At 37.0% G+C, this 12,817-nt stretch overlaps 3 protein-coding genes across 4 annotated transcripts; 2 read left to right on the top strand and 1 right to left on the bottom strand.

Annotated features, from left to right (window-relative positions):
• LOC109709875 (uncharacterized protein At4g37920, chloroplastic) lies at positions 147 to 3,831 on the top strand. Of its 2 annotated transcripts, none has more exons than XM_020232241.1 (6): positions 147 to 467; positions 948 to 1,309; positions 1,455 to 1,623; positions 1,988 to 2,232; positions 2,689 to 2,876; positions 2,997 to 3,831. In XM_020232241.1, exons 1-6 carry the CDS (start codon positions 284 to 286, stop codon positions 3,154 to 3,156), a joined length of 1,308 nt encoding a protein of 435 aa, XP_020087830.1. In that variant the 5' UTR covers positions 147 to 283; the 3' UTR covers positions 3,157 to 3,831. The 2 variants fall into 2 exon arrangements, with proteins under 2 accessions (XP_020087830.1, XP_020087829.1); XM_020232240.1 differs by having other exon boundaries at positions 900 to 1,309.
• LOC109710657 (calcineurin B-like protein 7) lies at positions 5,999 to 9,291 on the top strand. Its single transcript, XM_020233380.1, has 9 exons — positions 5,999 to 6,013; positions 6,285 to 6,439; positions 6,858 to 6,940; positions 7,053 to 7,112; positions 7,348 to 7,456; positions 7,718 to 7,770; positions 8,016 to 8,096; positions 8,218 to 8,330; positions 8,753 to 9,291. The coding sequence occupies exons 2-9, from the start codon at positions 6,361 to 6,363 to the stop codon at positions 8,814 to 8,816; spliced, it is 642 nt and encodes a 213-aa protein (XP_020088969.1). The 5' UTR covers positions 5,999 to 6,013; positions 6,285 to 6,360; the 3' UTR covers positions 8,817 to 9,291.
• On the bottom strand, positions 9,495 to 12,603 carry LOC109710282 (GDSL esterase/lipase 7-like). The gene is made up of 5 exons (XM_020232790.1): positions 12,243 to 12,603; positions 12,016 to 12,143; positions 11,313 to 11,552; positions 10,380 to 10,635; positions 9,495 to 10,102 (listed from the first exon to the last, which is right to left on the bottom strand). The coding sequence occupies exons 1-5, from the start codon at positions 12,601 to 12,603 to the stop codon at positions 9,873 to 9,875; spliced, it is 1,215 nt and encodes a 404-aa protein (XP_020088379.1). The 3' UTR covers positions 9,495 to 9,872.

The raw sequence follows: 12,817 nt of genomic DNA, 5'->3' as shown, positions 1-12,817 counted from the left end.
CTAAATAAGTAGTACGTATTGTGCTCAACAAGAATCTTTATTTGTTGCATGTAAATATCTCGAAATTTTGTAATTTTTTTTTATAATTTTTATTGCCCGAAAGAAAAAATCGTCACTTAGTCTTAATGGTAAAAGATTGAGGGACTAACATGCAAAAAGTCCCACAAAAAAGAAAAAAAAAGAAGAAAATAGTGAGAGCGCAATGGCGGCGGGATTTTACTTTCTCGAAGCTCCGAAGAGGAGCCCGTACGTAAAACCCTAGGAAGCTCCAACGGAGTCGGCCATGGCAATGGCGTCGTCCTCCGCTCTCCGACCCTCTCTTCCCCTACGATTCTGCCCCCCTCCACTCCGAAACCCCCTTTTCTCGCGAACCCTTTCGTGTCGATTCCCTTCTACAAGAAGCTCCCCCCGAAAAGTGCTTCTGCGCAGCTGCGGCGGAGCTTGTTCTTCCTCCTTCGATCCTGGAGGTAATACCAACACTCTTCATCCTCTGATTTGATGGTTGAAGATGATTGATGCGTGGTTATCTTTAGCTCCGTACTCGCTTTGTATATATGGCTGCTTTGATTCGCTACTTCCTTCTTAATTTGAGGGTTTGATGTGTAATTGTGATTTTGATGCGAAACTTTTCTTTGCTACATGAATTTTGATCTATTGGGAGCAAGATTGATCGTGAATAAGAGTGTTTTGAAAGGTCTTCGAAGTTATAAATGGAGGTCGAGTAATTTAATACTTGTGTGGTAATATTTGAAAAGAGGAAATCAAAGTTTGTATATGAACTTGGTTATTAGTGCTTCAGCACTACTTGTTTATTTATTTACTTATTTATTTTTTTCCATTTATGAAGTTAAGAACAATCCATTTGTAACATAATAGATGTAACTGATATTGGATGTTAGGTCATGCATCTCTTAGTTTTTCCCGGTCGAATTCCTCATCTCTTGCAGCGGTTGGTGATGCGACGGCAGTTCCTAGTGACATTGGTGAAGACTTGCTGTCAAGCTCAATGTTCTCTGGAAATGCGACTCCAAATCAAAATTCATCTGAAGATAATCAGGAAAAAATAGATGTGGAAGCTGACGAAAGATATATGGACGACTCTAAAATGATAAGGATTTGCGACAAACTAATTGAAGTATTCATGGTTGACAAGCCAACAACAACTGACTGGAGAAGATTATTGGCTTTCAGCAGAGAATGGGACAACATCAGACCACACTTCTTTAAACGCTGCCAGGAAAGAGCTGATGCTGAGGTTGATCCAGAAATGAGGCATAAGCTTCTCCGACTTGGTAGGAAACTCAAAGAGGTATCCATTCTTTTCTAAGAATTTTGTAAAGCCTAGTTCACTTATTTTTGGTGAATGGATGAATAGTGTTTTTCTTATTCATCCTTACTTTTATATTTGTAGTGTATTAGTGGTAGGTCATTTGATTTTTATTTACTAATGTCAGATAGATGAAGATGTGCAAAGGCATAATGAACTTCTTGCAGTAGTCAAGGGGGCACCGTCAGAAATTAATTCTATTGTTGCTAAGCGCTGTAAAGATTTCACAAAGGAATTCTTTGTGCATCTCCATACTGTTGCAGAATCTTATTATGAAAATCCAGAAAAGCAAAATGGTAAGAGATGCTTAACTTCATGCTTCGTTCATGAAACTTTCAATTTATGACTTCTTGTGATATAGTTATCTCTATTCTGAGGAAAATACACCGCTAGTTATGAGTCTTATGACCATGCAAATCCAGATTGTAGATTATTGTAAGCTTGTTGTTACTACATGTGAACACTGTGAATTATCAAGTTTTTTGGCACTAAAGTTCTTTACAAACCAATATAGAGTGTCAACTACTAAATCAAATTTCACATTGACAATAAACCATAAATTTGTCTTTTAGATGCCTCTTAGCTCTTCGGTATTTTCAATATTTTATTTTTTCTAGTTTGATGGGAGTTAATACTCGACTATTTATTCGTTCCTCTCAGAGTTGGCAAATCTCGGGAATGTTTGTCTAGCCGCTGTACAAGCATACGACAATGCATCAGAAAGCATTGAGGCCTTGAATGCTGCTGAGTTGAAGCTCCAGGATATTGTCAATTCACCTTCTTTAGATGCTGCTTGTAGAAAGATAGACGATTTAGCCGAGAAGAAGGAACTTGATTCTGCACTAATGTTGATGCTTACTAAAGCTTGGTCGGCTGCCAAAGAATCCAATATGATGAAAGATGAGGTAAAATAATGACCGGGGACAACTCAATTGTTAGAGAGTATTGATGGCATAGTTAGCTGCAAATTCCCATCATGGCTTATTGGGTACCCAATATTTGTTTATTGCAGGCGAGTTCCTAATCTTTGCATTTCTTTGTAGTCCAAAAATCACTTACATGGCAGTTAGACAAAGCTTTGATTGCGATGAAATGCAGATGTTAGGGATCTCATTGTAATGATTGAACGGTTAGGTTTTAAACTGCAATTTACGTCAAAATGTTAAGGACCATTGGTGTGCAAAACATTTTTGACAGAGTGCAGATACATCAACTATAACCTGGCTACTTGAGAATAGTGAAATGTGGAGATTATTTGTGAGAATTTTGATTGATCCATTGCTACTTAGTAGCATTTCTTCCAGTTCGCTGGTACGAGAAAATAAACCTGTTTGGCTTTATTCGATACAAAAATTTTGCAGGTAAAGGATGTATTGTATCATCTGTACAAGACTGCAGTTGGCAACCTTCAAAGGCTTATGCCGAAAGAGATCAGAATACTCAAGTATCTCCTTACAATTGAGGATCCTGAGGAACGATTGAGTGCGCTAAGAGATGCATTTATTCCTGGCGATGAATTACAAGAAAAGAATGTGGACTACTTATACACGTAAGCTGTGGTGAATTTCATATGCAGATTTTTTATGCTCTCTGAAGTCCTCTGTAATTTGACTTCTTATTTTTTTTATAAAAAAGAACAGTTAGCTGAAGATATTTCTCTGGTTTGCAGAACACCAGAAGCATTGCACACTTGGATAAGAACTGTAGTGGATGCATACAACTTCAGCAGAGAAGGCTCTCTTATAAAGGAAGCACGGGATTTGATGAATCCAAAGATCATTAAGAAACTGGAAGAGTTGAAAACACTAATCCAAAACAATTTTCTCTAGTTTGCAATACCATAAAAATCACAGTAGCTAAATCTTCTGGTGGTTTCATTAAAGATCCAAGCCACCGAACGCCAACTTTTGCTTCCCAGTTGCCTGAAATGTAGTAGTGCAACTTAGATATTGCTCAGATAGAGAATTTGCAGCTTTTACAGCACAGTTGTAAAATGTATATTTCTCTGTTTTTTTTTCCTTTTCCGGTTGAATAATTCCTTTGGTGCTTCGTATGCCCTATATGAGATTTTCAGATGAGGGAAATTTACATATGCAATTCAGTGTACGTAAAGGGGATCATTTATGACGTACCTGAGAATTTCCATTATCTTCTAGGTCCTAGTATGGGGTTCTATGGTGCAATTTTGGGACAGTTCAATTCCGAGGAAGGCTATTCACTGACCATGCCTGGAGCATTATTAATATGTGGCTCATTAGTGTCCAGCTGCATTTGAGTCGTCACATCAAATATCGTGCACATCAAGTTATAGCTACTATGGAGACGATTAAGTTAGGGCTTTTTTTTTGCATATGGTATTATCATATTGTTCATCAGTATTGGACTGTATTCGAGTCATTATATGAAGTTTTTTGTGCATTGAGTTATAAATCCTACCAACATGGTGGCGACGGTACCCATCAGAGTACCAGGGCACCATCCTGAGACAACAAGCATTAATTTCCCATTCCACATGCTATTAAGCTCCTAGTGGTGGCTACAGTGTGCTCCCATTTTTATTATGTTCTTTTCTTTTGTTCCATAGAAGATTGTACATAGATTTATACATATCAAATTTCAGATGTGGTCAAAATGCTAAGTTATTATCAAAACATGTAGACTCTGATTGGGCTAGTATATTGTGATGATTAGACGTGGTTTGCGTACTTTATATGCATTTAAATGTTGACTTATGTGCAATTATTGCCATTATATATAGGCTGCTCGTTAATTAATCTACACATTATTTTTATGACAAAGATGACAGGTGGGAATAATGCACAGAAAAATCATAAATATGACATGGGTGGTACATTTTTGTAGTTGGGTTAGATATAACCTATTAATGAGATTTTTATGATAGATAGTCATAAGATTTTCTAAGCAATGTTCCCACTTTACCATTCTGCAACTAAGATCATAATATTTTCTCGCGTATTACTTTTATTTTAGTATGCAGTAGTGATATGGTCCTCAAATGTCATTTAGACTAATCATGCAGTAATCACGTGACTCCTGAATCATTATTAAGGCTCAAATCTTTAATTACAACGTTTTATTGTAAACCCGAAGCACCGAATACACTAGTAGAATGTTTTATTTTGTACCACGAGTTGGTGGGATGAAATTGATTTATACGGTGGGGGTTTTGTAAAGTTTTAAAATAAGATATAAAATAATTTACATGGTTTCTCTTTGTGATAATAATATAGATTATTGCATATAGAATGTTACAATTGCCCACGTAACATTTTAAAATTTATTCACGTGGTACAAGTATGCATATGGCCAGCATGTTGAGAAACACAATCTTATAGTATATTACGTAGATTTCATTGGGTATAGAATTTGTTAGTGAAATTATTGCAGTAAAATAAATTAAAATAATTAGATGAAGTCAAATTAACGTAAGAGGCGTGCCGACGCTCCAAAATTCAAATTGTTGAAACGATCAAAGCTGATATCACCTCCTAACAACTTGGTTTATGTAAGTTTTAACTTCTTAAATTCTCCATTTTTTATACTCTGTTTTGGTTTTTCCCCTTGAATTTCTCAATTTCTACTGCATATTTCTCGGTGAATTAACAATTTTTCATGCTTCAAACCAAACATTTTGAAATTATATATATATATATATATATATATATAAAGAATTAAGCTCTTGTGCTTTTAAAAGTACAAAGTCATTGGTGTTTGTAGGTTTGTAACTCTTGGATTAAGAGGATAAAGTTACTAGTTCAAGTTTCAGTGATTCGACCGCTAGTTAAATCAATAAAACTAGCATAATGTTATTAGTTTTAATTATCAACGTAGAAGTGTCTATTAGTGAAGTAGTAAAACATGTAATTCTATTTGGTTATAAACTAAGCAAAATATTTGACCTTTGCTCTTGAAAACCTAATCTATCATTCTAGTGTTTTTCAACCTTCTGATTTAGTATTGAGCATAAGTTAGAAAGCTGTTTGGTCTAATCAAAACTTGAAGAGTTAGTCTGGTTACAGGTTATATTACCGATTCGAACAGTTAATGCAGATATCTTAAGTTCTAAGGTTTTACATGTCAGTCAGACCATTCCAGATACTGGTTCACGGTTCGACCGATTCAAAGCGGCTTGACTTGAACCGGTTTTTACGGCATTGGTTCCGACACCAATCAAAAGCAAGTTCCTTTAAAATGATAGTAATAACAGCAATAACATATCTCAAAATGGTAACTTGCTTTGTATATCAGATTGAGTGAAAAAGGTTTCTTGGGAATTTGTATTCAATAGAATAGCAGAGAGGGCTTATCAGACAGACTACATCTTCTGGAAAGGTCTGCCACAAGAGCAACTTAGCAGTTTCAAATTTTAAGCATAAAAAATCATTAGCAAAACTACATGGTTTTATAGGCCCTACCCTCATAAAATATACATACCCACATCACTTGTCAAATAATTCAACTTGTTTATCTCTATGTTCTAACTAATTTAAAATACCTCAAAGAACAATAGTGTATTGTTTTTGCTACAATCATTGCCACATAAAATAATAGTCAAAGGTTTTAGGAGATTCCTTCCTTGTTTCTTTCTCTCTTTATATAAAGGAAAAGGGGTTTGTGTCTGAGAAAATTTGAGAGAAGAGGGATATCATTTGTACAAAATCTAAGGTAGGTTTAGTCCCTTAGGTTTCCAAATCTACTTTGCTATGATTTCCTTTTTAGTTGTAAGATATATACCTTCTTTTTTTTGTTTCTTTTTAATGTTTTCTGCTCTGTGCTTGCAATTGTTCTTTAGAGTAGTGTCATTTCTATTATTATTTGTCATTGCGCACTTTCTCAGGTTCCAGATGATGTAGTTCAAGAGTTTAGCACATATACAATAAATAGTACATATTTTCCGTGCTTACATATCTTTCACCATTCCTTTTCTGCTATGCAGGTTGAAAAGTTAGCATCTGAACCTTTACGTTAACAGTTCTTCAATGTTTTGAGTTTGTAAAATCTTTGAGTAGTTTATGGGCTGCATACCTACGAAACTAGCGAAACATACACCCGGATATGAGGATCCTACTGTTCTGGCTTCGGAAACTTCTTGTGAGTCTCTCTGCTTCCTCCTAACATGGCTTTTGAAGTTGAAAAGCTTAGGTTTGAGACAAGTTTGATCTCTTTGATATATATCATTAAAGTGGCATAATGTATCACTTCGGCATGAAGAATATTATGAATCAAGTTTTATTCTGATAGTCCAATTACTCTATATCTATTTTTGATATGTTTTAAAATGCAATGACTTATCAACGGCATCTCAAACCGAAACCTGAAACTATCATTTTAACTGAAACTGTTGAGACTGAAGCTTTACGAATTTAGGTTGGCAGAGATTTTCTTGAATACATGGTGTGTAAATTGAAATGGTAGTCACTGTTTGAGTATAATATAAGGGATATTTTACTACCTCTTTCACTTGAGCAAGCATCAGCATAACCGCTAAACAAGCTCGCAACTTTTGCAGTTTCTGTGTGCGAAGTAGAAGCTTTGTATGAGCTATTCAAAAAGCTAAGCCATTCAATATTTAAAGATGGTCTGATTCACAAGGTACATCCTCAGCTTTGCTGTCAAATTTAAATGTTACAAGCCATGCTCAATTTTAGCTCATGGTTTCCGATTGCTAATAAAAGGTAAATTGTAACGACTTATTCCTTGTCAGGAAGAATTCCAACTCGCTCTCTTCAAGAATAGCAAGAGAAAGAATCTCTTCGCAGACAGGGTCAGTTATCTTTTCGCATTTGGTTAGAGTTTGGTGCATTTGCTAATGGACGGTAAACTTGGGATGTTCAAAAAGACCTTGAAATTTACAGTGCGAAAGTCGCAAATTCTAAAGCGCAACACAATCTATTTATATCATTTAAATTTACATTTTGTCAAAATCAATTTAACTTTCTGTGAAAATTTTGACAAGTATGGTTATAGGAAATAATTAATGGCTGATACTTTGATTGCAGATATTTGACTTGTTTGATATCAAAAGAAATGGGGTTATAGAATTTGGAGAATTTGTTCGATCCCTCAACGTCTTCCACCCAGACACACCGACGGAAGAGAAAATTGCTTGTAAGAAACTGCTCACTCTTCCATTTTCCTAATATTTTTTGCTATACCTACGCTTCTCAAAGTTTTAAAATTTATCTGGAGTTCTTGATTTGCTGTTTGTCGCCTTTAGAAGTTCAAGGACCGAGTTTCCTGTGGTTGTTTATTGGATCTTTATACATATTAAATTCATAAAATGAGCTCTATCTTATTTAGTAGCTACGGAATTTCGACTTGTTATCTCATACAACTCTCCTAATAGGAGGTGGATGTTCCTTTTTTCAGTTGCATTTAAATTGTATGATTTGAGACACACTGGCTACATTGAGCGCGATGAGGTATGTATATATTTTCTTTTACTCTTCTTCTGGATCATTCTAACACTGTTTAGGAGCATAATAGCATTAGTGGTGTACCATTATTCAGATTAACCTTGCCCCATGGTTAACATCAATCTAGATCATAGCTCAAAAGCTGTCATGAAAATATTCATTTTCTAAGTTAAATTCTGACACTATTTACATTGTTGGAGATTTATGAAGCCATTTGGATGTGGATTTGTTGATATTTGACTATTTTTCAGTTGAAGGAGATGGTTCTTGCTCTCCTAGATGAATCTGGTTTACACCTTTCAGATGACGTCGTTGAAGTAATTGTTGAGAAGGTAAACAATACTTGCTTTCAAATTGCTACATCTTTTTTCAAACTCTCATACGATATTTTTTGTATGCATCTCTAAGTTTTTTTGTTGATTGATTCGTTTATGTTAATTTGTATGGTGATAGACATTTTCCCAAGCTGATTCAAAAGGTGATGGAAGGATCGATCCTGACGAATGGAAAGAATTTGTTAGTCAAAACCCGGCTTTGCTGAAGAATATGACTCTTCCATACCTAAAGTAAGTTTCAAATTTTTTTCCTTTTTATGTTTTGTACTTCTTTTATCTCTTACTTTGTAGCCCCCGATAAGTTCGTTAAAGGCGGAAATTCATGGTAACTGAATCTTTTTGAAGATTAAAGTGCAACATGAACAAAGAGCTGCAATTTAAAATAATATATCTAAGTGGATGCATCTCTTATTATCAGAAACAGAATTTTGTTGTCTATAACACCCTAAATGACTATCGTTCTCACCGTTATTTTACTGGGAGCTCATTAATTATCTCTGGATCAACTTGTATGATATTTTAAGGAAAAAAATTTGCGACTATATTCAGAGTACATCTTCATGCTTGATAATACTTGATTTGTCGCCACACTCAATGCCGTCACAAATTGCCAAGTTTCACTCTTTTCTGACACAAACAACATGAAATTTCAGGGATATGACGATGGTATTTCCCAGCTTTGTTGTGAACTCTGAACTTGATGAAGAAGATCTATAGTTACCTACTTGACTGAAAAGTCATGGAACTTTTTCTACATTTCTTATGCAAGAACGGTGAATTTCTACTTCTTGCACAGAGAAAAATTCTTTTCACTTTATTAAGCTCAGAGAACTGGCAATTCCATGTAAACTCAGTACTCAAAATTAACTTCATAACGGCAGTGATGCTATGCATTCAGTAACAGTACAATCCAAAGGAGGCCGACTTCAAGGATACGCATTGAGCTCATCAACTAGTACGAGATGAACACCAATTCTGCGACTTGTTAGATACCACTGAACAGAGACTAGAAAGATTGCGGTGAGTTTGTATTGCGAAGGAAAAAGCAGTTGGAAACAAATTAAGACTTACTTTGGAGTGGTTCCCTAAAAAGTGCTGAATCTGCTGATAGTTGTTTTTCTATTCTTTTAGAGTTGTGATATTTTGTGATAAAGTTGGAGCTACTTTAAAGGCTTTGATCTGATTTGTGGCATTTGAGTACAAATATTGTAACTTGTATTTTGCATAATAATTTGTGTATAAATGTATTAACAAATATTATCATGCTAGTACCATACTATAGCAATTAGTAAGCAGAATTTTTTTTTTTTGGAAAAAAAAAACAAAACAGAAAAGAATGGATCAATAAAAGCAAACACTGAACAAATAATTATTATTTATAATCGCCACAATAATCAAGAAATTCATCTTTCAAATAGGAAAAGGGTAGGAAGAAAGAAAAAACAACAACAACATGTTGCATAAGATGTGATAAAGTCTCCCTTTCATGTATTACATATGCATTGTCTCTAATTACAAAACTAGGCAAGTTTGGCATGCCCCTTTTATCCTGTTTACTAAGAACAAGAAAAGAAGGTATTTACTTGTATTGCACATTGTAAACTGGAATTTGCTTGTATACTATTCTTTGCAATATATGTACTTTGTTTAACTTTTCTCAGAATAAGTATTCTTGAACTTCACCTTTGCCATAGCAACCTACATGGCTGCATCAGAGTTGAAAACAGTACAGGTGAATGAATGTCCATCAAAAACTTAACCACAAGAGAAACACTAGAGCTTGGGTTTGGTCATCTCCTGCAAATTCATGGGATAGCACATGGTGGCGTGTTCCCCTGACCACACATTATCTGCTATGATCCGGTTCACTGCATCTGTGGGGTGGAATTCGTCCCACCACACATGATTTGATGCATTACTGCAGGCCATTTCAGGTACCAGGCACATGATCAATCCTCCGTATTTGCCCAGCCCACAGCAAGCATCTGTTGTCGTTTGAAAACCTGCACAAACTAAGCAATGTAAGACCTACTTTAAGGCAGGGCATTTTCAAATTGTTCCTAGGTAAATTGCGCCTATAGTCCTTAAAATCTCTAAGAAGAGCTGCTGTAGTCTTCGGCCTTGATTAAAGCATTCCTCAGGTACAAAATAAGTGTGATGCTGCTTTCATGGAAGTATCCACCTGACTATAAAACACTATAAAAGTTTGTCTTGGCAAAGATTTCAAAAAAGAAGAATTGCATTTGCCCGGTTGTTCTTAATTCAATTACCAGTGCTTACCATAGCGATCACGGTTCTTTAGTATATCCATGGACCCTTCGAAGGCATCGCAGAAGGTGACCATGGCATCCGGGAGCTCGCTGCTGAGTTGTTGTACCATGTATCTCATGGCATAGTTGAACTCGACCACCAAATTGTTTATCTCATTGATGCATTCGCCATTTATGCTTCCGTACTGCCACAGGTAGTGAGGGGTGCAGCCGATCGGTGCTAGGCCCATGACTATGAACTTCCGGACATTAGTGTTGTACAAGTTCTGCACTCAGATGTGTGTATCAGGAGGAGGAAAGAGATGCTAACACGTGCAATATTAAGTAAGCAATACCTTTCTTGATTCACATAAACAGAAACTAAAAAAGGATCAGGAAAGCAATTTGAGTAATATTAACATAGTACATAACATGCACAAGTCATAAAAATATCTGAGTAGCAGCATATATTCCAGCTCAAAACCGAAGATTCATAAAGCTTAGATAGCATATATTCCATCTCAAAACCGAAGATTCGTAAAGCAATTAACACGATTACTGAAATATCAGCAGTCAGACCAGAGAGAGAGAGAGAGAGAGAGAGAGAGAGAGAGAGAGAGAACGAAAAGTGATCACTGAGATGGCAAAAAGACCATAAGCACACCATTATGAAAGGAGGGTACCATTTTTTCATTTTTTTTTCTTCGTGTTTTAAGTAACATAGGCCTGTGTTTCAATTCATTCTCTTGGAAATAAACAGGCGAGTACAAGTTATGGGATTCAGCAAAACCATATCACTTGATTGTTTCTACCACATCAAGATGACTCAACATGCCATTATCTAAATACAAAGTAAAAAGATGTTGACAAGGTAATCACATCCTCAAATTTAAGTAGTAGGGTTAGTGAACTTCAAATACGACAACGAGAATCGGTAATCTAATTGGGAGGGATTAAAGGAAACCTTGAGTTCCTGCTTCACAGTGTTAACCAGGAGCTGGTTGAACTCCCACGGCAAGTACAAAGACTGTACACTGGAAGTGTTTCTGAGGTAGTAATGAATGAAATCGTTGCTCCCGATCGAGACGTAGAACACCGACCTCCTAAAAAGGTCGGCAGCGGCCTCCTCCCCGAGGCTCAGTGCGAGCTGCTCAGACGTGTCGGTGACCTGCTGGATCTGCTGCGTCAGCGAAACATGCATACCCTGCAACCAAGCAAAGTCAATTTTCTCAGATTTTTTTTCCCAAACAGATCACATATTTTCAGTTGGTTGAATATTTCATTAAACTATTGACTGCAAATATAAACCAAAAAAATCATACCAAAAAACTATGGATAAACCATCAGTCAATCAACTAATACAACGATTTATATATAACTCATTGTAAAATGAATAATTTGCTATCCTTTTTAACTTTTGCTATCTTACAGTTAATGAAAGATAGGATGATTAGAAAAGAATTTTGCATTTCCACATACTTTTAGTGTTGTATCTTATTATAAAGTATTGCCAAATCTCCAAATTTCTGCCTAAATTGAAACTGTTCGACCTTACAGTCAAAGTCATGAGATCGAACAATTTACCCATTTCACATCAAAATGTCATCTTTTTGTGCGAAGAAACAATGCATTTTCAATAAATTGGCAGTATACTAGTAGTTACAAACCAGATCGGATCCACTAGCAAAGAGGATCCCGGCGGCGGCTGACGCATAGTTCACGCCGTAGATCATGTCCTCGACCTTCCCACTCTGGCCGAGGTAGGGGGGCACGAACGGGAGCCCCAATCGCAGAGCTGTTACGACAAACCATACATAATCAGATCAGATTGGGAGCAATATTAGGGTTCTTTGGGAGGAAAATTGGGGAGATATGAAGTGGGGGGTTATTGGACCGAGGTAGTCGACGATGATGCGGCCGTTGGAGAAGCGGCCGGTGGGGCGGTGAGTGTCGAAGTCGCGGCCATAGGGGGCCCGGTCGGCGCGGGCGAGGGTGCCGAGGAAGTTGTTGGTGCCGCAGTCGACGGTGGAATCGCCGAGGACGAAGAGGGCCGGGGCGAGGGGGGAGGCGGCGGCGGCCGGGGAGGGGAAAGGGGGCGGCGGCGGTGGAGGGGCGGCGGAGAAGGCGGCGTCGATGAGGAGGTGAGACGCGGAGCCGGGGTGGGGTTGTGGAAGGGAGAGGGATGGGAGAGGCGAGAGGAAGAGGAAGAGGAAGAGGAGGGAGAAGAGTGGAGGGAGGGAAGAGGAAGGCGCCATTTTTAGCCTTTTGGTTTGAATTGTTTGGAAATGGCGCGAGGTTATATATTATATGCATATACACGAAGAAATAATTGCCTGCACCGGGTGTATGAGTACATTTATCAAATAACTACAATCCTAAAATCCCATGTTAGATGTATCACGAAACATTGATCATCAAATGTTAGGAGTGATGCGTGGAGTCTTCCTGTACACCAGGAGCACACAATAT

This window comes from Ananas comosus, linkage group 5 (assembly GCF_001540865.1).
Source record: "Ananas comosus cultivar F153 linkage group 5, ASM154086v1, whole genome shotgun sequence".
NCBI lineage: Eukaryota > Viridiplantae > Streptophyta > Magnoliopsida > Poales > Bromeliaceae > Ananas > Ananas comosus.
This window is presented reverse-complemented; position numbering and strand designations above follow the sequence as displayed.